The following is a 24,000-nucleotide window of genomic DNA, read 5'->3' on the forward strand; positions in this document are numbered from 1 at the left end:
CTCTGTATCTTTGTAAATCTACCTTTATTTCTGTCTCCCTTTTCACTCACACACACACACACACACACACACACACACACACACACACACACACACACACACACACACACACACACACACACACACATACACATATACTTAATGCCATGAACACATGCTTCTTCTATCCCTCTGTATCTTTGTAAATGTTCCTATATGTCTCTCTCCCTTTTCAATCTCACACACACACACACACACACACACACACACACACACACACACACACACACACACACACACACGCACACACACACACGCACACATGAGGAAGGCATGAATATGCATAAGCCAAGCGGATGAACTCTTTCGCTGAGGGAATGCAGAGGAAGTAACACTGATCCAGTTTCCTCTGATCAGTCATGCACAAAACATTCTGGTGCTATTTAAATAACACACTCAAACACACACACACACACACACACACACACACACACACACGCACAGGCACACACAAACATAGAGGCAATGCAATCCATTGGAAGGAATTTATACCACTGTGACTTTTTACCAAAAAGTGCAGTGTCAGTGCATGTATGTACGCATGCATGTTTGCATGTGTGTACGTTTGAGGGCTGCACATGCACACGTATGTGCACGTGTGCATGTGGGTATGTGTGCACGTTGACCCAGCTAAGCCTAGCGAAGACCGGCTCTCTCAAGCTCTGCGCTGAATGAAATATTAAAATCCTAATGCAGAGTTTCCGTTTCACCATATGGCTGCATGTCTATTTGCGTGTGTGTGTGTGTGTGTGTGTGTGTGTGTGTGTGTGTGTGTGCGCGTGCGTGCGTGCGTGTGTGTGTGTGTGTGTGTGTGTATAAGTGTGTCGGTGCATGTGTGCTCATAACCGATTTAAGGAATAATTTAGTCTTTAGGAACCTGGGGTTCCCTTTTTTATCCTGTAATCAATAAACTATTTCTAAACTGTCACTGTCAAAATGAAGCCAATATTCAGCCAATTTCCATCCCAACCTGTTTGTTTACCTTTGTCAGCTGACATGTTTTGTACTGTATACTGTTATTTCACCCATAATCCTTTGCAGCTTTGATTCACTTCTTCATAAATCAGCGTTTGGTTGTTGACTAACTTTGTGCTGAATACAACTGCCTCAACACAAATGACTGATTTCAACGCTCAGACGAGTCCTTATTTACTCATTTGTAATTCACTAAACTATATCATACCATACTAAAATATGGCATGGTATACAGGTACTCCCTGGCTTTACGACCGAGTTGCGTTCCTAGGACCAAGTCGTTAAGCAAATTGGTCGATAAGCGAGGACCCGTGTTACTAGTGTAGTGAATACTGACAGACTGCGGGAACGACTGAGACTGAGAACAGTGATGAGATGTATACAGTGTATATAGTGCATATAGTTCATATAGTGTATATAGTATATAGTGTATATAGTGTTTAGTATGTATAATGTATATAGTGTATATAGTGTATATAGTGTATTTAGTATATATAGTGTATAATGTATATATAGTGTATATAGTACATAAAGGGCGATGCAATACAGACTTGTCAGAGAGCTGGTTGTAAGTCCAGACAGTCCAAACAGGTAGGTCGTTAAGTGGTACCTGTATATAGTATTGCGCTCAATGAGTAGCTTATCATGGCTGATACACCCTGGCCTATCACATGTAAACTCTTAAGTCAGTTGATTGTTGTCGAGGGCTCAGGCATTTGGTTTTCTGGGGATCGGGTGGTTGCGCGTACGCAGCTTCAGCCGCTGGAAAACAAACAAACCAAATGCGTGGGAAACGTGTCTGTCCCTGTCAAGTTGACTTAGCGTGACGTGAGCTGATCTTGGTGGCGGCGTTCTCCGCTCCGGGCCGTTTGCTCATGCTTCCTTTTGCCTTCGGGGAGAATACGTACAGATAGAGGGGAGCTCGGTCAGAAACGTGATTATGTTACAAACAGGGCTTGAAAGCTGATTTTTCTTTCCCTTCAGAGCAGAATCAATGTTTTTAATGTTTTGTTTCAAGCGTTCTTGTCCCGGCCTATTGTTCCTAAACTAATGACTGATTACAAATGTCTGACTGTCTTCTTTGGTGGGGCTGCTTTGTATGCTACACAAAAGGACATTTCAGCTTTATGTGACTTCTGAAACCCATGGCAACGCACAGATACATTATTTCTCCATGAGGTGACTTTTGAAGCCGCAACACACACACTTTCCAGGTTTACTCAAGTAAAAGTGAAAGCACAACATTGACATTTCTGCTTAAGTAAATGCAGATCCGTAAGCACTTGCTCTCAAAGCCTATAATACTTATATAACCTATAATACATATAATACTTCAGCTGGTGTCATAGTTATTTACATAGTTATTTGATTTGGACCGAATTAATGTCTAGGAGGTTGGAGGAGCAATCCTGAATCAGCAGTTTGATGGATGCAGTTCGTGATTAAAATAATAATAATAAAGTAACACAACTGTCTTGGAAACGTAGTGGAGTAAAAAGTATAGAAACATTTGGGAATGTAGAGGTAAAACAGAAATATCTGGATGCTTTCAGACACGAAAAACACAAAAAAAAGAATGTTATTTACTGGTATTAGCGATTTCAATGAATGGAACAATGAATTATGATTTATTATTAAATTTTTGTTTATTTGCTCCTTGTAAAATATTGTTTGTTTCCGTTGGTGCAAGACTTGCAAACGAACTTATTTATTATTTATTTATTGATGTATTATTATTATTATAATTATAATTATTATTGTTATTATTATTATTATTATTATTATTATTATTATTATTAATACTAATAATAATAATAATTATTATTTATTTATTTATTTTCAATTTATATATATATATATATATATATATATATATATATATATATATATATATATATATACACAATTATTTTTTATAAATACATAAATAAACTAAATATTTATTAAAAAAAAAAAAATTTCAATGACTCGGATGTTGTGAAGTCACTCCAGCACAAGAGTCGTTCATTTGTGACTCGGTCACTGCAGCACGGTCACACCGGCCGAACCAAGACCCGAGAGCCCCGTCGCAAGTGCCGTGTACGCCCCGAGAAGAGAGCTGTGACACCCGAACCCAACCTCGAATGAGAATCCGTGAGTCACGAGTCATGAGTGCGCATCGGCGTCGGCCTGTGAGTGTTCCATTCACCACCCAGAGCCGACGCCTCCGTCTCTCTGAATCTCTAAAAAGAGTCCAACTTTCCTCACTACCATGGTTTGATAATACCTCCATGTACAGTTCAGCGCAGCCGTGATTTGCCCACATAAGAAATAGATCACGCGGCGTCATTTGCTGCTGTAGCCTGTGTTGCATTATTAGGAGGAGCAGGAGTTGCTGACCTCATTCCGGATGGCAACATGACGGGTCAGACTCTTTAGTCTGTTACCTGAGGCAAAGGTAGCCTCATTCTCACACACACACTCACACACACACACACACACACACACACACACACACACACACACACACACACACACACACACACACACACACACACACACACACAAACACAACTATACCTCCACATGCTCACATTTCCTTCCATATACAAATTAATTGTTGTTGATTTAACATGCATGCGTCTCACACACACGCACGCATGCACGCACGCACACACACACACACACACACACACACATACATACACACAGCCTCTGGTAGTATAGTCAATGCCCTGCTGTTCTGCTGCTTTCTGAATGTAGGTTAACACACAGCGCTTCACTTCACCGTACATGGCTGTGCCGCACTAGAGCCGGTCAGTTGATTATGACTGTGTGTGGTCATGTGTGACAGTTGCTAAATACACTTTATACAGTGTATGTACATGGGTATACAGTATAAAGTAGGCAGGAGAAATATATTCCAAAGAAAAATTTTACACGGTACAGCCAGATTTACTTTTGAATTTGAAAGAATCCCAGTGAGTCTTAAAGTGGAAATAGACATCTTTACACTTTTACTCATCATTATGAAGTAGATGTTGATTGCAGAGTGTAATGGCTATAGAATAATGACGCCATCGGCATTTAGATTGGTCCCCTTTAAGTCTTGATTTCACTATTGAAGGCTCGATTCACGGCACAAAGGAAGTGCGTAAGCCACTGCGTCGCCAAAAGAGGGAGAGGATAGCGCTCTCAATCACTGTCCCAAAACAAATTTGCAGACTCGCAACTTCGTTTAAATGGCGATGTCTAAATGAACCCGATATCGAAATTAACTGATGTGATTCTTTGTGACTTTGAACAGCGGCGGTCCAAGTCATGCGTGCCACACAACTTACTTTTAATTCAATATAAAATGTTGACAGTTGACCTCGTCAGTGAACATGCTTCTTTTTTCTCTCTTATTTCCTGAGTGTTGTCAATCATTTCTTCATGGAGCTAGGCTCTAAGGAGAACGTGAAGCCATCCGGTTGTCTTTGCGAGGCAAACAATAATAGCACTTGGAAACGTTGAAAAGTTGGCTGTTGCCACTTTAACTTTGTGGTGATGTAATATATGATATCAGAATAAAGTTCTAGTTTTCTAAAAATGAACCTCACTCAAATGCCTCAAATCGTGAGAAATCGTTTGTCATCTAGACAGATCTACATCTAGATATCGTATTCATCAGCATTTGGTTAAAGCTGCATTAAAGGGACACTCCACTTTTAACCTTTTGTCGACCTTGCCCAGATTCAGACAAGAAGGTCGACAGGACATCCCAAAAAATGGAGTATCCCATTAAGTGAAATTAAAGTAAACTTCGTGTGTCACATTATGGCAAGGTCTTAATTTCAGCGATGCTTCTGAAAGATGATGAGCAATAATATCGCCCGGCTCAATGACGAAGGGTGAGGGTGTCGAGTGAGACGGTCAGAAGATGACACAGAGATAGATAGGCATTGTTGCCATGGCTACTATGGCTATCATGGTTACCAGGCCTCCACTCTCGATGGTAGTCCTATGCCTGGATGCCAGTTACGCCTCAAATTTTATGATTTATTGATTACAACATAATTTAACTAATGAGCATTTGTTGTCATGTATTGTATATCATCATCATATACTGTATCATAACAGTCTAATGGAAAAGAAAGAAAAACTCTAACTTTACTCAAACACAGATGGTACTACAGATGGTAATAGCGTGGACGTTTTTTTGCAACGCGGCTAATTTGCATAGAAAGGGGCCAATTTTGCACCAAATGTATGCATAATACCTAATTGAAATACGCGCAAATAGCACTGGCGCACCAAGATGCTATTTTCGTGGCAGCCCAGTCAGCGGTGCATCTCACTGTTTGTGGGTGCTTTGTGAATTAGATGCTTGCTTTTTCTGTTATTTTGCATCGGTTTAGTGGCTGCAAATGCAGCGCAAGAGATGTATTGACTCTGTATTTCTAGTGAGAAATTAAGTCATTCCATTTGGACTCACAACAGACTACCAACTGTTGGTGGCAATCATGGGGAACTTGAATTTGTAACTGAATGGCGATCTCTAATACAGCACTTATAAGATAAAGGTGAGGACTGTAGACAAATTCAAACAGATAGGAGTCTTGCATTGTCAGCCACAAGCTTATCAAGAAGGTGCCCAAGTGAACCGACTTCTCTCTTTGGAAGGATCAACCTGACTCCCAACTAGCTCCAAAACTGTTAGTAACACATTTGGCTGACCAGACAGGAAAGTGGGGAAGGAGAGGGGGTTGGACATAAATAGAGTGCCAAGGAGAGACGATGGAAAGATGGAGCCTGACTGAGTCACACGTCAACACTACGTTGAGGAGCAAAAGTGTGGATAGGTGAGATAAATGAAAGGAAAACCGACAGCCACGCCTGCTTTCTGTCTCTCGCTTTCCCATGGGAGTCCCATGGGTGCCATTTACATGTATTTGACAAGGTCGACTCAATCATCCTTGAAAGCCTAACCCCAACCCAAACAGTGGGCTTACGTGCAGTCAAACATCCTCCCTGTTGGGACTCGATGTCCTGACATGATGTTCCTGCTCAAGGGGAGCATTTGTCCCAGCTGCAAAAGTGACGTCTTTTTACCAATTCACCAGAGTCACCAAGGACCCCGATTGAAACCTGTTCTCACAGCAAAAGATGTTGAATGTGTTGTAGTTCATTGAACCGAAACCTAAAAATTGCTAACACTCTTTTGTGCATTCTCAGTGGCAGCCATTCATTTGACATCCAAATTTACCACCAGGGTTATTCAAGTACCACCCTTTTTTATGTAAGCCAAAAATATATATCCATCTTTTTCGTTATCTTGCCAATTTCACAATTTCAATTCAGAGTTGGCACTTACAGTGAAGATTACAATGGTGGAAAATACATTTTGAGTCAACCGTCGGGACAGCTCAGGGCATGGATGGAGCAAAAAAATGGCAGGACTTTTACTGTCTGAAACTGGAATTTCCCCCCGCCGGATTTCAGTGCAGGTCAGGCGCCCGTTTGAACCGGCCGGACGGCGGCTTATTAAGGAGCGTCCTCAGCTCTCGCTCTGGCGGACTGCATGCAAGGACGAAGCGAGGACGCCCTCACAAAGCTGTTTTATTCTGGCTTTGTTTCGTTGTCTTGCAGTTTGCAGCGATTGCCGCACCATCTGCAGATTATCTCCTCAGTGCAGTTTCTTGAATCTCTTGCCTCTCCCCCAGTGCAAACACACACATACACACACACTCGCACACACATGCATACACCAACACACCCTTTGCATGTACTTATATAAGCACATATGCAAAGACTCTGGTGTTTGCATATGGTTAAGCACATGTGAGAGCACACACACATGCATGCATATCAGCACACACACACATACACACACATTTATGAAGTGTCCTCTCTGACTCCTATAATAAGATAATGAGATAAGGACACTTGTCCCTGAGAGAAGAGAAGAGCGGGGAGGGAGGATGGGTGCTGACAGGGTGGAAAAGAAAAATGACTGCCAATCGAAGGAGTAATAAAGCAGGATGAAAGGCCAAGGGGATGGAGGAACAGAAGGGAACAAAGGAAGAGGAAGCATAGCATCTGGGTGTTCCCTCCCTGCTCTGGAGCAAATGTTAAGAGGCGGAAACCCATTGTTTATTAGTGAGAATTTCTTTTACCTATTTCCCATTGTCTGGCCCATTTCTTATTGCCTCCTTTTCTACAGCAACCTGCCGCTTTGATAATTTCCCTCTGGTAGATTACAAACAGTTTGACCTTCCCCCTCCCAAGGTGATACTGTACGCTCTAGACACCGCTAAGGCCAGTGCCCGCCGGCAGCATACACTGCCATCAATACTTTGAGGGTTGCATGTCACAGAAACAGCAAATTGCTGTCGGATACTTCTTTGATACACATTCTAACCTTATTAAACCACAGAAAGGGTCGTTTGGGAGGCAGAAAAGCTCAGTAGACATGAGTCAGTAAAAATTTGAATTGTTTACACATCAGTCCAACTGGTTTCATGTAAAGGACAATAAAAAATGTGAGACAGACCTTGCTTGCTTTTTATCTCTTGTTTGACATACTTATTTGGGCTATCCACTGTAGACAACCTATTTGGTTAAATGTATGACTCTTTCTACCGAACGACGGTAAAGACACATTTAATTTGGAATCAGTTGCCAAATTTGTTGTGGATGATTTCTTTCAATTCATCGCTAATCTTCTAATTTATTCAAAGGCTGGGTCTGCGTCGATGGGGAGGACACATTTGGCCCTTGGGGCCACCAGACGAATGGACCTGGTCCAGACAATTGAGAGTTCCACACAATGCCTTTACTTCCCCCAACGCCAGGTGGCCTGAATGTTTTTAATAATCCCATTTGGAACTACAATTGAGATATGGATATCATAGCCTTCTGTGGTGTTATAAGGCATCAAAAATTCTGGCGTTCAGTATTAGTTGGATAATTCCACATGGGATTTTGTATACATAGAAATGATATGTACAGTATGTATGTTTGAGATATATACCTATAAAGATATATACCTTTTCTTATCTTGCTTATGGTCATCCACTTTCCAGACCTTACCATGTCTGCAAATTTGTGTTCGCTTTCACGTGCGTCATCTCCAAAAGAAAGGATTTATTTCACATGTAACATGGTGACTTGCGCTGCCAGGAGTCAGACAGAGGAGCAGGCAGGTAAAGCAGCATGTGGCTCCTCGCTGTCTGGTTCCTGAGGACACTCGAATGGAGGCGTAAGACAAGGTGGCGCAAAACAACGGGTGGGGGGTGGGGGGGGCGGAGCATCGGGGGCTTCCCTCGCTATGGCACATCCGTCATTCTCTTGTTAGCATCTTGGCATGTACCCACGGTGTGCTCACATACACACACACACACACACACACACACAGACTAGGCTAGCCAGGCAGCTTGTTGGACCAGATGGCTTCTTAGTGTGGACCAGCGAGGGGTTGGCTTGATTCATGAACCGTGACCCCTCTCATCTCCACCCGTACGGCACGTGCACAGATGAGGGATGACCAGGGGTAAAATCACAGGCTCTTTGTGTGTGTGTGTGTATGTGAGTGCGAGTCTGTGGTTTTATTGCTGTCGATAGAGGCAGAGATACAGCGAGGGGGATTAAGAACACATTGTGTTCACTTGGTAGTGCACGCTTGGCTTGGAACTAGAGGAGTGCAAATAGTCTGTGCAAACAGTAGCTGCACGGGACTACAACCCAGTGGGCGATCGTGCAGAATTCCAATCGCCGATATACAATTTTTTTCGGGGAGTGGGGTTTTGCGCACGCATAGAACGTAATGTAATAAAGCAAATGCAGTCTCCCCGTTCCAGAAGTGCAGGATTTATTATTTACAAGTAAAGTATTTACACAAAACATCCAGTTTTTTACTAAATTAAGTCCCATAACAAAGGAAAGCAATGGGGTAACAAGGTTTTTTTTGGAGCAGTATGGAGCGGGACAGTCCCTTTACTCAGTTGTGTTTAAACATTTTGTTTCGTACATGCAGGAAACAAACTAAAAAAAATTGATCTAATATAAAAAGAAAAAAACGTGAATTCTTTTAGTAAGGTTTACGTTTTTGGGGATGGAGCCCATGTTCCCTTTTTATCATGCGTGTTTTATTTTTTAGCCTAAATGGTAGATGGGTATCGAGGTAGAGGACTGTCTGGGCTAGATATAATTATGAGTTAATTTTTACGTTTGTCCAGACCGACAAAATGCCTAGAACCGGGGAGGGCGAGAGCCTCAGCCCCCTGTATATCCAAAGTGTCTTGTCAGTAGTAGTGAAACAGACTGTAGCCTACTGTACATCAGTATCATGGTCAGCAAAGCCTTCATTGAGAACGAAGAACAGTCACAGAGTGAGGTAAGGTATTCAATTTAAATAAAAATGAGGAAACACCCGGATTAGGTAAAGGTAGAAGGACTTGATCCTTCTGAGATGGAGAGTTTGGATGGCCGCCAAAGCTGGCTAGTTGATCCGGTCATTCTGGCCGTCGCAGGAAGCCCATTTCATCACCGGGGCGCTAGGGATGAGAAAAGTCACAACCCGGCGGAGTGACCTCTGACTCCTTGTAGACAGCGTTTGACTTTCTCCACCAGGAAAAAAGCAACAACCCTGACCAATGACCCTGACCAGCCCTGTAGGTGAGCACCGGTGTCCTATGAACACACTAAATCACACACAATACTCTTCTCGAAGTCTGGATTCCCTTTGAGGGTTTTCAAACCATTAGGACTGTGTAATCACTGCAAACAAATCGGGATGCTTACCGTGATTTACATTACAAATGAGGCAGCAGGCCCCTCTTGTCCTAAATCAACTCAGGCCGTATGTGTGTGTGTGTGTGTGTGTGTGTGTGTGTGTGTGTGTGTGTGTGTGTGTGTGTGTGTGTGTGTGCGCGCGTGTGTGTGTGTGAGTTTATGTTTATATTCATGAGCGGACCCAAGGAAATGGAAGGGGAGCAGGTGTGTATTGCAACAGAGCAGATTACTCACGGTGCGCGTGTGTGTGGGTGGGTGTGTGTGTGCTGTCTTTGTCTTGTCTTTCTGTGGCTCTTTACCAATGACTGATTGGCAAAAAACGCATGTAGACACACACACACACACCCACACACACACACACACACACACACACACACACACACACACACACACACACACACACACACACACACACACACACACACACAGGCTCTAAGCCTCAGGATAGGCATGCGGATGTGAAATCTAGCTAATCCCACTTGTGACCCTTGAGGTTGACCCGGCTGTGGTGTCGGTCGGCCTCAGCATCTGTTGGCCCTCATCTAGAAACTCACTGTTCTGATTAAAAAAAAAAAAACCTCTGCATGAAGTAAAATGTCATATCGTCCTGCGATGTGCTAGTGCTCACCGACTTATCACTTTCCAACGTCCTCGCCAGCCCTGAACAGAATGATGTTCAGGCCTGGCGGGAGTGGGAGGACTTGTGTCTGAAAGTGTAGACAAAAGTAGGCTGTGAAATAGTGTAAGGCTGATTTGAGCTGGCGTAGCAGGGACAAATTAAATCGCAGCTTTGTTTCAAGACCCGACGCGCCAGGGAGATTGCCGTTGGGGACCGAGGCAACAAGGTGACGAAGTGGCAGCGTGTCAGAAGATTTCATATATACTGTATATCGAAGAAAAAAGATTTCATCAAATCACACAGATCGAGACACAGATTACAGTGAAGCACAATGGGACGTCTGTGTTGGCGTCGGCCTGGATTAGGATTGAATACAGCGGGGTATCCAGGTGACCGGGAGCATCTGTCAGGGCCCCAGGTTCTGTAACAGATGCCGCGCAAGAGCGAGAAAGCATCCTGTGTTACTATGGTTACGCCGGAAATTGGAAGAGCCTGGAAATTCTCGTTCTTGAACGTCTCATGAAAATTGTACCAGCCTGTGTTCATTTTGGAAGTCATCTGGAGTCACTTGGAACATCCCAGGCCTCCTGGAAGTAACTGCTAATATACATTGCAAAATGAGGAGTTGCTCTGTACGCCCATTTGACAACATGGTCCCCAAGCACAACATATTGACTCCTGACTCTACCTTTATGCGTTATTTTGCCATTTTTAACTCAGTCTTTGTCTCCCCCCCCCCCTGCAGTGCCAGCTTTCCCAGGCCCTGAACGGCGTCTCTGACAAAGCAAAGGACGCCAAGGAGTTCCTGGTTCTACTCAAGAACATGCTCCAGCAGGTTCAGGTGAGATACGGTTGCGTGCACGTTGTACTGGATAACAATTGCCAACAATTGACATCTTGACTCAAAGCAGGGGTCAAATAAAGCAAATAAGCCTTTTGCGAGTAAGGATTCTGATTCTTGCTTTTGAACTTTGGTCAGGTCTGATGAGCCCATGGTGTTCTCACCATGGTTGACGGATGTGTTCATGCCAAATTAAAACACAACTTAGCTTAAGAAAATGATGAAGAACCAAAATTAAATATTCTCCGTCTAACAGAGAATCAAGAGACGTTTTCTTTTGTAGTTGTATTAGATTGTACGACTGTGTACGTGTGTCGCTATCACGTGTGTGTGTGTGTGTGTGTGTGTGTGTGCGTGCGTGTGTGTGCGTGCGTGTGTGTGTGTGTGTGTGACTGTGTCTGCCTGTGTGTGTGTCTTGGCATGGCCAGTGGCGCTTGGCATGGCCAGGGAGAGAAGAGAGCACACATCAATGACGCAATAACACAGTCATCGGAAGCGCACGTGCGTCTACACACACACAGACACACACACACACACACGCAGAGACTTTGTCATCTCTGTCACATCTTATCAGCCACAGTGCTACTACCATTAAGAGTCTTATGGCGGGATGGGATTTTTTTCAAGATAAAAAAAATATATATAACATGAAGCACTATTCTGCTCTCCCTCCATCAGCCAGAGAGAGAGAGAGGAGATCTCTCTTCATCCTCTTACAGCTGTTAAACTGCTTCCCTGGGTGTGTGTGTGTGTGTGCGGTGTGGGTGTGGGTGGGGGGTGATTGGAGATCACCAGCCTCTGAGACCTCATCTGCTTGTCGTGAGGCTGAGGACTAAGATAAAGCACCCTCACCACCTTCCCAACTCCACCCCTGCCATCACCCCTCTCAGAATATACTTTTTTTTTTGCCCTTGGCCAAAACGATTGGCTAAAGTGGATCCTAGTGAGTACTACCCTGCTTTGTTGGCGTTGGTTTTGGTGTTTCGCTTGAACCTCAAGAGAGGAAAGCGACTTTTCTTTTCTTCGGTTTAGCTCCACAGCCTTCAAGGTTTTATCTCGGAATATTGCATCCAGCTGAATGGCCACAGATGATGCAGTAAAGCTGTCACTGTGTTCTAAAACCCATTATTTTTTATCATTTCGCTACGCGGAAATGGATTTCCGCTTCACCCAGTAAAGCACTCGGTGCTGCGTCGCGCAGGACTAGGGCTTGTCTCAACTGTTTGGACCTTGGTGCAGTGCATCGTGACAAATTAAAAGTGAAAAGAAGGGAGAAAAATAAAGGCGGGATTGTTGCCAGGATAGCGGGAACTCTTGCATGTTAGACGGCGAAAGATACAAAACCAAACCGTGGCGTCTCGGCCAAAAGCCGTCTTGAACGGCGATATCCAACTCAAGAGTGAAAACCCACACGTGCATCGACCGCCAATCGATAAGCAGAGAGCATGCTGCGTTTTGTGCACAGGAAGCGTTAATCTGAAAAACAGTACGGATTTACCAAACTCTGCGGCTGCTCTTGCTAAGGGTCGTTGAGCCTTGGATCTATGTCAGCCCCAGGGAGGAATCTCTGCAGCTCACCTGGCTTTGTGACGATCCCTGTGGTACGCGCTTTTGGATTCAAATTCCATCCTGACAGGGATCAATAACTGTAAATAACTTAACTTTGATTAGTTCACAGTTAAAAGGACAAAGGGTCCTTATGTGACATTTGCAGATAGAGGTCCATGGCGTATAACAAGAACCCAGCCAGCAATAGACATCATTTTGGCGGCTAGCTTTGCCTAATACCTGTCGAAAGCGAGACTGTCTCAGCCTAGCGCTCATTTACCCTCTGGAGTCCATCCCACTTTTAGCTTAAGTAATTACATTGAATGTCATTTGTGCTGTCGTTGCCTTAACGACCAGCCTAATAACAGTTAAATATAGTTATTGAAAATATGTGGGAACGGCGGCTGTTATGCCCCTCTCGGCCTTTCAGCTTGATACTTTTCACCATTTTCTTTTTGCTGCGCTCCTTAAACGGACCCTTTTGGGTTACCCAGAGTCTCTTGGGTTTTTCACGCATCCATCAAACAAACATGAATGTACAGATATTTATTTTATTTATGTCTGTGTTCTGATCCAGGAGAACGGCGTGGAGTTTGAGGCGTGTCTGGTGGCCCAGTGTGACTCTCTGATCGAGGCGCTGACCAGGCAGAAAGCCAAACTGCTCACCAAGGTCACCAAGGAGAAGGAGTACAAACTAAAGGTGAGGGGATGAGGGGTCTTTCCATCTCTGCTTGTCAATTTGTCTCTTGTCTTCCTGCTTCCATCTGCCCCTTTTCTTTCATTATTATTTTCTCATGACTAACCTGCTTGCTTCTACTTTTGCCATCTTAACGGCGGAAACTACTCCTGGTCTTTCTCTCTCTGTCCATTTCTCTTGACGTCGCTATGTCTCTCTTCTGTAATATCCGTCTTTTAAAGCTCTGTTTTATCCTATCCTGACCCATATCTCTTCCCGTTTATCTCTTTCTTTCTCTGTTCCTTCCTGCCATTTATTTTTTAAATCTGCAAATCTACCCCCATTGGGGTGGTCTTCCTAAGTCTCTGCGAGTCACATGGACTCCTGCCCGGACTCAATGTGCCCACCGACCGACCCGCCGTCTGTCCGGTGGGCCGGGGTGGGATTGGAGTTGGACGCAAGCCCCAAGGACAGCTGTTGCCATTAGGCTAGGGGTGGGCCCGGCAGAGGGTGACGGGGAAGGGGAGGGGTTGATGAGCTTGGCCAGGGAGGAGGGATTGGGGGTTTTGTGGTAGGAGCAAGGGGCCTTCCCGTGAAGCCGCCAGAGAGGAAAGGTGTTGGTACAGTATATGGGTTGTGGCCGGGGTGTAAAAGCTCAGGCATAGAGGTCATGAGCAGCAACTGCTCTCTTTTCACTTAAGTACTTACGGCACCCATACAAGTATCTAAACAACGTCAGTGTTGTGTTGGTGTCTGGAATGATGTTATAACTCCTTCCATCGGTCAAATGTAGCACTCATAATAATCTTTTTTTTTTTTTAAAGGGCTTGTTAAATGACCTACTGACCCTCAGGTTTTCAGCAGATCTTTATATTTCTTCTGTTATGGCAGTAGCAGAACTCACGGTCTTCTACGGTAGTAACTCTCTTACCATTATTCTTGATAATACACAGAATTTCATTGATTTCTACCATTGTACTATTCGGTACACTGAAACTCAGAATCAGCAGGGTTCCACTGATTCATGTTATTGTTGGTTTAATTTGGACATAGTAAGGCAAAATAGTAATACAAAAATAGTCAGTAAGAGGAAAAATAATAATTAGGAGGGACCTTAACCACAAAAAAGTAGTTATCAGAGGCTTTAAGGTACGGAGGGGAGCTGAGTTGAGATTCTAGTCTGAAGGCCACAGTGATTGGACTCTCTGGTCCTGTTCTATGGGATAAACCAAACCAATCTGGGACTCTAAGCAGATTTGAAAAATGAGAAGCATATGCATGTTATCATCTATGTCAAAGAATTCTTCTTATTGTATTTTCTCTGTGGTAATCTGTTTAGGAGTCAGAAATTTGAAACAGGACAAACTTCTCTGGTGTGCTGATGTGAGTTGGGAGAGAATTATGGAGATTGAGTGCAAAACCTGTGCTGCTTTTGAACACGTTGTGATTTTTATCACCATATGGCAGGCCCTGCACACACACATTTAGGTGCAGAGTTACTAAGAAACGATTGAGATGAATTGAAATGCACATCCATGATTCAATCTTGCAGTGATCCTCTCATTTTATTACATTGCCCAAAAAGACATTTAGCCTCGTGATTTTACAATCTACTTCACCATGAAAGTAGAAACACCATTACGGAGTTAAATGACACTAATACCAACATACTAACTGTGTAGCATAGTTACACTGTGCTGATGGAGATGGGGTGAAGGTCAAAGCATATTCTGGTGGAGATGGGGTGGAGGTAGAACATGATGCTAGTGGAGATGGAGCGGAGGTAGAAGCTGATGCTGGTGGAGACGGGGTGGAGGTAGAAGCTGATGCTGGTGGAGATGGGGTAGAGGTAGAAGCTGATGCTGGTGGAGGTAGAAAATAACGTTGGTGAAGATGGGGTGGAAGAAGAACCTGAACGATGCAAATAAATAGCAGGAAGTCACACGACTGGCTCCCAGCGGGTGTGTGCACCTGTGACTCTGGGTGGAGCTGCTGCGGGTAATTGAAATCCCAGATGATGAGTGACAACGACAAGAGGAGTTTCGAAGCTCCGTTCGATGATTGGATGACTGACGGGAACAGAACTTTCCCGTTTGAGGGCAGGACCCTCGCCGCTGAGAACGGGATTACCTGCCTTGGGCTTGTGTGACTGTGACACAAGGTGGAAAATGCAAGGGATTTGAAAATTTACACATGAAGGACCAGAGGAACATGAAGGGGAGGTTTGGAAACCCTGTAGGGCTTAAGGTGGACCGTTATACTTCATTATTAGGTATGAGCGAAAGAAACTGACTGGTGATTGGTCTAGGTAGGTCAAAGATATTAAGCAGTGGAAGTTAGCCATATCTGAATCTCACTCTCAGAGCTGGCTACACTGGCATCACCTCGGCTCTAATATTTAAGTGGATTCCCTTTTTTTGGAACAATATGAAAATGTCATTTAAAGATGGTATCACAATGCACCCAAGTAGGATATTGGGTGTGTGTGGTGGTGTGTGATATGATCCCCCCCCTCCCAACATTCTGGCTCCTCTCTTGCGAGCCAGTTACAGTACATACTGATCCACTCTTGATCTTTTTCTCATAATCATAACTGCCCCACACCACAGACACACACACACGTGCAAACACACAATGTCTAGTCGTAACACAACTGTAATCCATCAGAGCTGCCGGATTTAGATTCACTATTCTCTAATGGTCAGAGGACGTATGTGTATTAGTGAGTGTGTGTGTGTGTGTAGGGTTGTGGATTGTGGTGTGGTGTTTGGATGGGATGGTTTGAGCAGCCACACCTGACCTGGATCTAGGTGAGGCTCAGCCCAACCAATGAGCGACTGGCTGCATACCAGTCGCTCATTGGTTGGGCTAACGAGCAGCAGGTTAAAACCCGCGTCCACACACACACTCAGGACAGCAGTCATCACAGGGCTGCTATGTTCCATCTGATCCTGGCTAATTCCACCGAGCCTCCTCTATACAATAAACTGATGTTTACAACCCATCGTCATCTGTGTCTCTGTGCCGGAGGACCCTGAAAAAGCCACTTGGGTGGCGTGTGGAGGCATAACTGCCACATTATATATCGAGGGAGACAGTGCAATGGAGAGGCCGTGATTTTGGTGCAGTTACCAAGTGTGTAATTATTCAAAAATATTCATATTGTGGCGCGCAGGAGTATCTGTGGATGTGTGCGTAGCATATCAAGAGACCCCCAGCCGATCTCTCGAAGTGTGTGCGATGCTGAACTGAGACCTTTAAATCAGGGGATGGCATGAGGTCCTGTGGAAATTAAATACAATTCCATATTAACCCAGACTTCAGGCATGAGACTTCATGTATATATGCATGGGAGAGACCTGCATGAGCTTTTGATCGGATCGAGGAGGTAACTTTTAGCATACATTTGGAAAATTCAAGCATCTATTTGGCAGTAAATGAGCATATGAGTTTGTGTCTGTGCGAGTTTGCTGTATTTGTATATTACTGTTCTAGTGATCAACAACCTTTAGTTGTTTACTATCTGAAAATGAGATGGCAAATAGATGGTGGCAAGTTGACCTGAAAATATCAACTCACGTCTCAGCCATTAACCAGAATTTCTTCAAATTCACTGATTAATTTTGAAGCTTGCCAGTGCACAGAAAGTGATTCAACATTACAGCGCTGTTTTGATGGAACCAAGCGTGAGTGAACAAACAGGGTCAACAGACGATCAGTGGATGGAAAAGGATCCATTGGTTTCGATTACTAGGATCAAAGGGGGCCCTGAACGATAAGTCCTATGCTCAACAAGCATTGGCCAAACAAAAGACTAACTGGAAGGGCAAAGCTCTTGACTAGGACGTAGCACTGACAGGTGGCTTGACATTAGGAAAGTCCAAGATTCCGCCTCTAATTGAAGAGGACAAGTGAGTGCTATTGTTTGGCCGCCCCCTCTGGGTACAAACCGTGCAGTCTTGCAAGTGCCTTGGACAGCTCTCATAACTCTGACAGGCCCGGGGACAAAAGTGGTTGGAGCTGCGTGGTAATGAAATTATGAGTATGGGGCTACTCACCAATGGGCCAAAGCTGGTAATGGGTTAGACAGAAGGAGCATGTGTGACATCAGAACCAGCGACATTGGATTTCAGTAACGGTGACCCTTGTACCCCAACCGTCGCCCATGGCTCCACCCCTACACACTAGCAATTTTTTCACCCTCAACACGAGCATTTGGCCTTCCCAATCGAGTGAGCCTGATGGAGCAGGGCTCAGTTGTTGTTCAGCACCCCAATTCAACCCTCCGAATTTTTACTTTGAATAAGCTAATGATGATGATGATGACTTATTGGCAATTATTGCAGGAGGTAATTAAAACAATGCGCCGTGGCACACCATGCCAAGAAAGCCTCTGTGTCCCAAAGGTAGTCGTATTCCTATCCCCTCCCTCTGTCCTTCTCCTCTTATTGTCCCTCGATGGCATTTCACTTACACATAATTGAGTGTCACTCAAAACACAAGGGCCAGGGGCTTAGGGGGGAGATTTAGGAAGGAATTGCCGTCACTGACATCTTGGCCTCCATCTCCCTTCTAACAAGGTTTACTACCTCAACAAGCGGTTATGCTGAGCTACAGCCAAGGTCCCCAATCTGTCCCCAACAACAAGTACGCTAATCTGGCCCAAAAACTACTGGCAGAAACCGACAGAAAACTTTGATTTGATATCAATTCTATACTGTATCGGGTATAATTTATTGCTCGTTGCAACAAATTATCTCTGGCTCTGCCATCTGGACCGTGTTGACCAATGTTCTTGCCTCTGATTGGATGATGTGGAGTCTTTACCAGCTCTTTGTATTCAAAAACAGCTTCAGAGAGATTTTTATTCAAAACTTAAAAAAAATGATATATACATTATATATATATATATGTGTATTAAATAGATGTCTGTTTTATTTCATAGCTCCATGCGTGCCAGTCAGCAGATAATACGATGCTGGCTCGGTGCAGGTGCCCTGTACGGTAACCACAGGCTAATGAAGACGGAGACAGTTCACTGAGTTTCAATTAGCCTCAAACGGTTCGCTGTGACAGCCGTCCAAATCCCATTTCCCCCCACGCTCCGGGTTCAGCCAACAGATAGCATGTGGCATGTGGCGCGTGTGTGTGTGTGTGTGTGTGTGAGTGTGTGTTTGTAACAGAGATTGAAGGGAGGAGAACAGAGCGAGAGCGAGAGAGAGAGAGAGAGAGGCATACAAAACGTCTCAGAGAGGGGAACATTTGAGGATAGTCGACATGCAAGACAATTACAGCAGCGAGAGACAGCGGGAATGAGAGTGTATTTGTGTTTGCTGCGTCAGTGTATGGTGTACAGTTTTGTTTTTGCTGGTCTGGAAGGTGTGCTCTGGTGCAACACACACACGCTCGCACGCACGCACGCACGCACGCACACACGTACGCACACACACACACACACACACACACACACACACACACACATAGCCTTTCGCATTGTAGCAGAATATAGCAGAATTGTATCTATTCCTACTAATTCATATAAATACTGTACATGTCAGCCATGCACAACAATTCAAGCAGCTCAAGCAGAAAATAGCTTTTGAAACTTTTTTTTCCACCTAACGTTCAACCTCAATTGAACAGTGAACACCAAGCGTCCCCCAGGTTTGAGTGGACTGTTTTTAGATCATGCGAATATTTCCAACCACCAAGACAGTCGCGCACACCCCCACTCTAAACATCATTTTAATGGGAGTTAGCAATAAGTCAAAGTTACAACCAAAATCATTTTTTTTTTTGCATTGAAAAATAGCTTTGTGACATTGTGACAAACAAGGCGTCTTCGTGACTGTCTTCTTTGTCACACTGTCACAATTCACACATTATTTCAACCTCAATGGTTCAATGTTTGCCAGTGTGTTTTTGTGCATTATAAGGTTTTATATCATATTACGAGTTTATATTGTATCATAAGGCCAGAGGACATAGGAATTAGCAGTAGACACGTTATAGTTATTAAACCACAATTCAATCCCATGCAATGACTACAATCCAATGAATTACAATAAATGACTGTCTCTCTCTCTCTCTCTCTCTCTCTCTCTCTCTCTCGCTCTCTCTCTCTCCCCCAGGTGGTCCGTGACCAGATAAGCCACTGTACCATGAAGCTCCGTCAGACCACCGGCATGATGGAGTACTGCCTGGAAGTCATCAAGGAAAACGACCCCAGCGGATTCTTACAGGTATCTCACTACTGCTGTTCTACTACTACAACTACCACTAACAATATAAAACATAATAAAAAAAAAACTAAAAAATAATTCTACCACTACTGCTACTACTACTACTACTACTACTACTACTACTACCACTAAAAAGCAATAGGGCTATTGATAGCAACAGACCTAATTATTTACTACTACTACTAATACGACTAATGACAGTTATCAATAATAATATTGATAATAATAATAATAATAATAATAATAATAATAATAATAATAATAATAATAATAATAATAATGATGATGAAAAAAATACTGCTACTACTTGGGCCACTGATAAAAAAATACATAAGTAAATGAAAATTACTTTAGTTGTTATGTGTTGGTTGTGTGATTGCTTGGAGGTACTGGACAGGAAGTTAGTGTTTTTTCTTTTCAACACTCTCTCTTTTATGAAAGTAGACATCAGGCTCCAAGCATTTTGGTTTCAACTACTGCTGGTTAAAAAGGCTTAATTTAGGAAACTGTTTCAGAATCAGAAGTTATTTACCAGTTGCATTTGCACGGAATTCAATTTGTGTGTATTTGTGTGCTTGTACTTGTAGCTGAATTCTTTGTGGCTGTCAGACTTTAGATTTGGAGTTCATAATCAAACAGAATTTTCATGGAAAACACCAGGGGGGAAAATGCGTCAAATATGGAACTTGGACAAAGAAGATGAAAAATGCCAGAGGAAGTTAAACCATTAGAAAAAAAGAGAACGGCATGATCCGACGTGTTCCGCCTCAGATCTTGCTGAATCCGGCACAGCCGGAACCGCAGCGTATGGTCCCAGAGATGTGTGATAAGGAAACCAAACAAACACACACACACACACACACATACACGCCGACATAGCATGTCAGTGTGCTACTATTAACTGAACTGATCTATTTGCGTTCGACCTGCCTTTTTTTTAGGCCCCGGCAGACTAAAAAAGATCAATACATGACCAGCGTGTATCGACCCTTACATGTTAAGGTCAAACTCTGAAAGGTCAACCGTGATGTGTGACAGCTGCCGCCGGCGTAGGGGGAAGAAGCTCGAGGCAGTTAAAAAAATATATATATTTCAGGGGATAATTTCAGGGGTTAAAACTGCTGTTTATTAAAGGACCATACTGGTGCCATGTTGAGTTTTAGCTGGTTTACCAGTTCACACATTTAATACGGACAATGATTCAAGAATCAAGAGGTTTATTCATCACATACAAATACATACGTTCATACATATATGCAGTGAAATGTCTTTGCAACGCACACGGAGATTATACACAATAGTTACTAAACCGAACATAATAGCTAACCTAATTCCTTCCTAGCTATCTAACTGAAACTAACTGATTAGTGAATAGAATAATATAAATAAAATAAAAATAAAATAAGAATCAAAAAGGTAATACAGAGTGGGGGTACAAAACTGAAGTAAAGGGAATAGAGTTATTTATATGGTCAATAGTCAAGTCAATGGTCAGGGCTCATGTGAAATGTGTGTGCTGTAATGGCAACTCAACCACTCGGATCAAAACCGTTAAAAAGTCGGACTCATCAAACGCATTTTGAAAGAGGCTCGTCGTCGGTATAAATAGTTTCCGGGGCGGAAGGAGGAGAGACGGAGACAAGAGGAGAGGGGGAAGAAGAGGAAAAAAAAAAAAGAATGAAAAGAGAAGAGAGAGATGAAGTGCAGAGGGACGAAGAAAGACGCTTCTGAGAGCGAGAGATGAAGTGCAGATCAAAGAGACTCCTAAGGGACACGCGCACACACACACACACACGCACGCACGCACACGCACCCACACACGCACCTACACACACACACACACACACACACACACGCACACACACATCCTATGCTTCACCATGTTTAACATCAGTCTTAGCGTTAGAATTTCAGATGCATATTATACGACATATCGATGACAAGAATCTTCACCGTCCATGCCCTAAAACCTAAATCCTACCACAAAAAAGCTCTCAAGGCAACGTAAAAGTGTATCAATCTTGCTCGTTCAGCACAATTTTTATTACTCTATGCTCGCTTAGAGTTTAGGCACATTTATCTTATCTTGCGCTGCAGTATTAAAACATTCTCTGTCCGGAGCTGAACAGAAAAACGCACTCTCCCTTCAAGCAAATGAATCTTTGTTGTACGTGTAATTTAGTGCGATCAGTAGTGTGTCACCTTTCAGAGGCACTCGGGACTGATTCCTCTTCCTTTAAATATTTGACCTGCTCGTGAACCACGGACCGTGGATGTATTAAAATTTAAACTGCATTCTGATTCTCTGCCTGGATCTATCTTGCTGTGTACCCATCAGCCAGTGCGGTTAACATTTCCATGGCAACAGCAAACTCCACCAATCAGTGACGTCGCTGTTACACTTAGGATTGTGGGTAGTGTAGTACTTCTCATGACATTGCAAATAAAACATTTATTTCTTAGAACAAGGTTGATATCATATAGACTTGTGGCTTCAACAGGAGCAAAAATGAATTATTGTTTACATTGTGTAATATTTATGCAATTATTTATAAACGTTTCAAACCCTAACACTAAATCCTAACTCTAAAAACTACCCAAACCACAATTCGGCGCCTTTTTGTAATGCATGTAGATGCAATTGCCTCATGGGTAAAGTAATTGTATTATTATAAACCTACAAATGAAAAGAAGATATGGGTGAAAAACCACATGCATGTGTTAGTAGGGGTTACATTGGTTGGGGAATATACCTGCGCCAGAATTTACAAATGTCATTTGCAAAGCCTTGAATTACATGTTAGGCCATTCTATGTGGCGCCCCCTGTTGACACTACCACCCCTCTATAAGTACATGTCCAGAGCCTTATTTCGGTATCTCTTTAAATTACTGAGATATAGGGCTTCAATTCACAGTTTCGGGTCCAGTGAAATCTCTTAAGCTTTTATGTTAACCTACAAGATGAGACCTTTCCAAAAAAAACGGTTTGGTTTTGTTCTACGACAAAGTTAAAAAAATAAAAATAAATCTGATTTTATTCCATTTCGACTATGAATGGTCCTGGTCATCCACACTTGCCAGCCCACTGCAATGGCAGGGTTGGATCTATTTTAGTTAAACAACTGCAAATCTGAAGTCATTTTAGTCCTTTTAGTCATTTTATTCGGCCTTCCATCCTCCACTGCAATAATTCAACATAATCTTGGTGACTTAGTTGCTAACGTAAAGCCTACATCCCGAAATTCAGGAGTGGTTATGGACAGTGATCTCAGTTTTAACACGCAGGTAAACAAGGTGGTCGGGTTGTTGTTTTTCCCGGCTAAGAAACATCTCTAAAATGATGTCTTTTCTAACTCCTGCAGATCTTGAAAAAGTCACCCACACTTTTATTTCCTTCCGTCTGGATTACTGCAATTCATTATACTCCGGCCTCAAAAAGGAAAAACCTTTCCCGTCTTCAACGAGCACAGAATGCAGCAGCCAGACTTAACTTAAACCAGAAGAGCAGAGCACATTACACTAGTTTTAGCCTCCCTTCATTGGTCACCCATTAGGTTACCCTATACAAATAAAGTTTATTATTTATTTATCATCTATCAAAAATGCTATACTGTACACCTCACCAGGCATTAACCCTTACATAGAAGTGTGTATAATATCAAGGCTAATGTGATGATTGATGCCCCGGCTGTACATGTAAAATCTTTTACTAAACCAACGCAGCTGTTGAGTAAAGAACGTCTTTCTTGGGGAGGGTGACACTCAGAATGCCCCACATGTCATGGTTTAGAGCCATTGACCTGTGGAGATAGACACGGGTCATCCGTAGAAAACCTTTCACGCCAGTTGAAGCCAGATTTGGTTGTGATGGTCATTATCGCTGTAACATTTTACTGCCACAAAATGACATGAACGGTGATGGCTGCTTTCAGCAAAATCAGATTTGTCCGTGTTTTCAGCCAATCACGTCCCATTTAGCTTCCACAGCAGCGTTCTGTTCTGAGCCAATCAGGTTTCACCTTTTTTTGTGACGTCAATGAGCCAGGGGCAAACATAAAGGAAATAGAAATGCTTTCGTGTAAAGCATTTCTATATTTCTACAAGCTTTGAAGCTACAATTTAGTTCAGTATTAAGTATTCAATATATGAATTTCATTTTAAGAGCTGCCAATGATGGTCTACTGCAAAATATCTAGTGGATTTGTGAGGTATTGAAAGCATATGCTCATGTGAACCAGCAGAGTGGGATCTAGGGCAAACACTAGTTTACCCACAGGCGTGTGTGTGCCTTTCTGTACACGACTG

The 24,000-nt window shown here is 43.2% G+C and overlaps 1 protein-coding gene across 2 annotated transcripts in view; it reads left to right on the plus strand.

Annotated features, from left to right (window-relative positions):
• The window catches only part of trim67 (tripartite motif containing 67), a gene marked incomplete at both ends in the record, with an annotated part of 43,695 nt that overhangs the window by 6,536 nt on the left and 13,159 nt on the right, over positions 1 to 24,000 (plus strand). For both annotated transcript variants that reach the window (XM_079996722.1, XM_079996721.1), the window contains 3 exons: positions 11,133 to 11,228; positions 13,354 to 13,476; positions 19,584 to 19,694. In XM_079996722.1, the coding sequence (XP_079852848.1) occupies positions 11,133 to 11,228; positions 13,354 to 13,476; positions 19,584 to 19,694 (330 nt within the window). The remainder of the gene's footprint in view (positions 1 to 11,132; positions 11,229 to 13,353; positions 13,477 to 19,583; positions 19,695 to 24,000) is intronic.

This window comes from Zeus faber (genome assembly GCF_960531495.2).
Source record: "Zeus faber genome assembly, chromosome: 2".
NCBI lineage: Eukaryota > Metazoa > Chordata > Actinopteri > Zeiformes > Zeidae > Zeus > Zeus faber.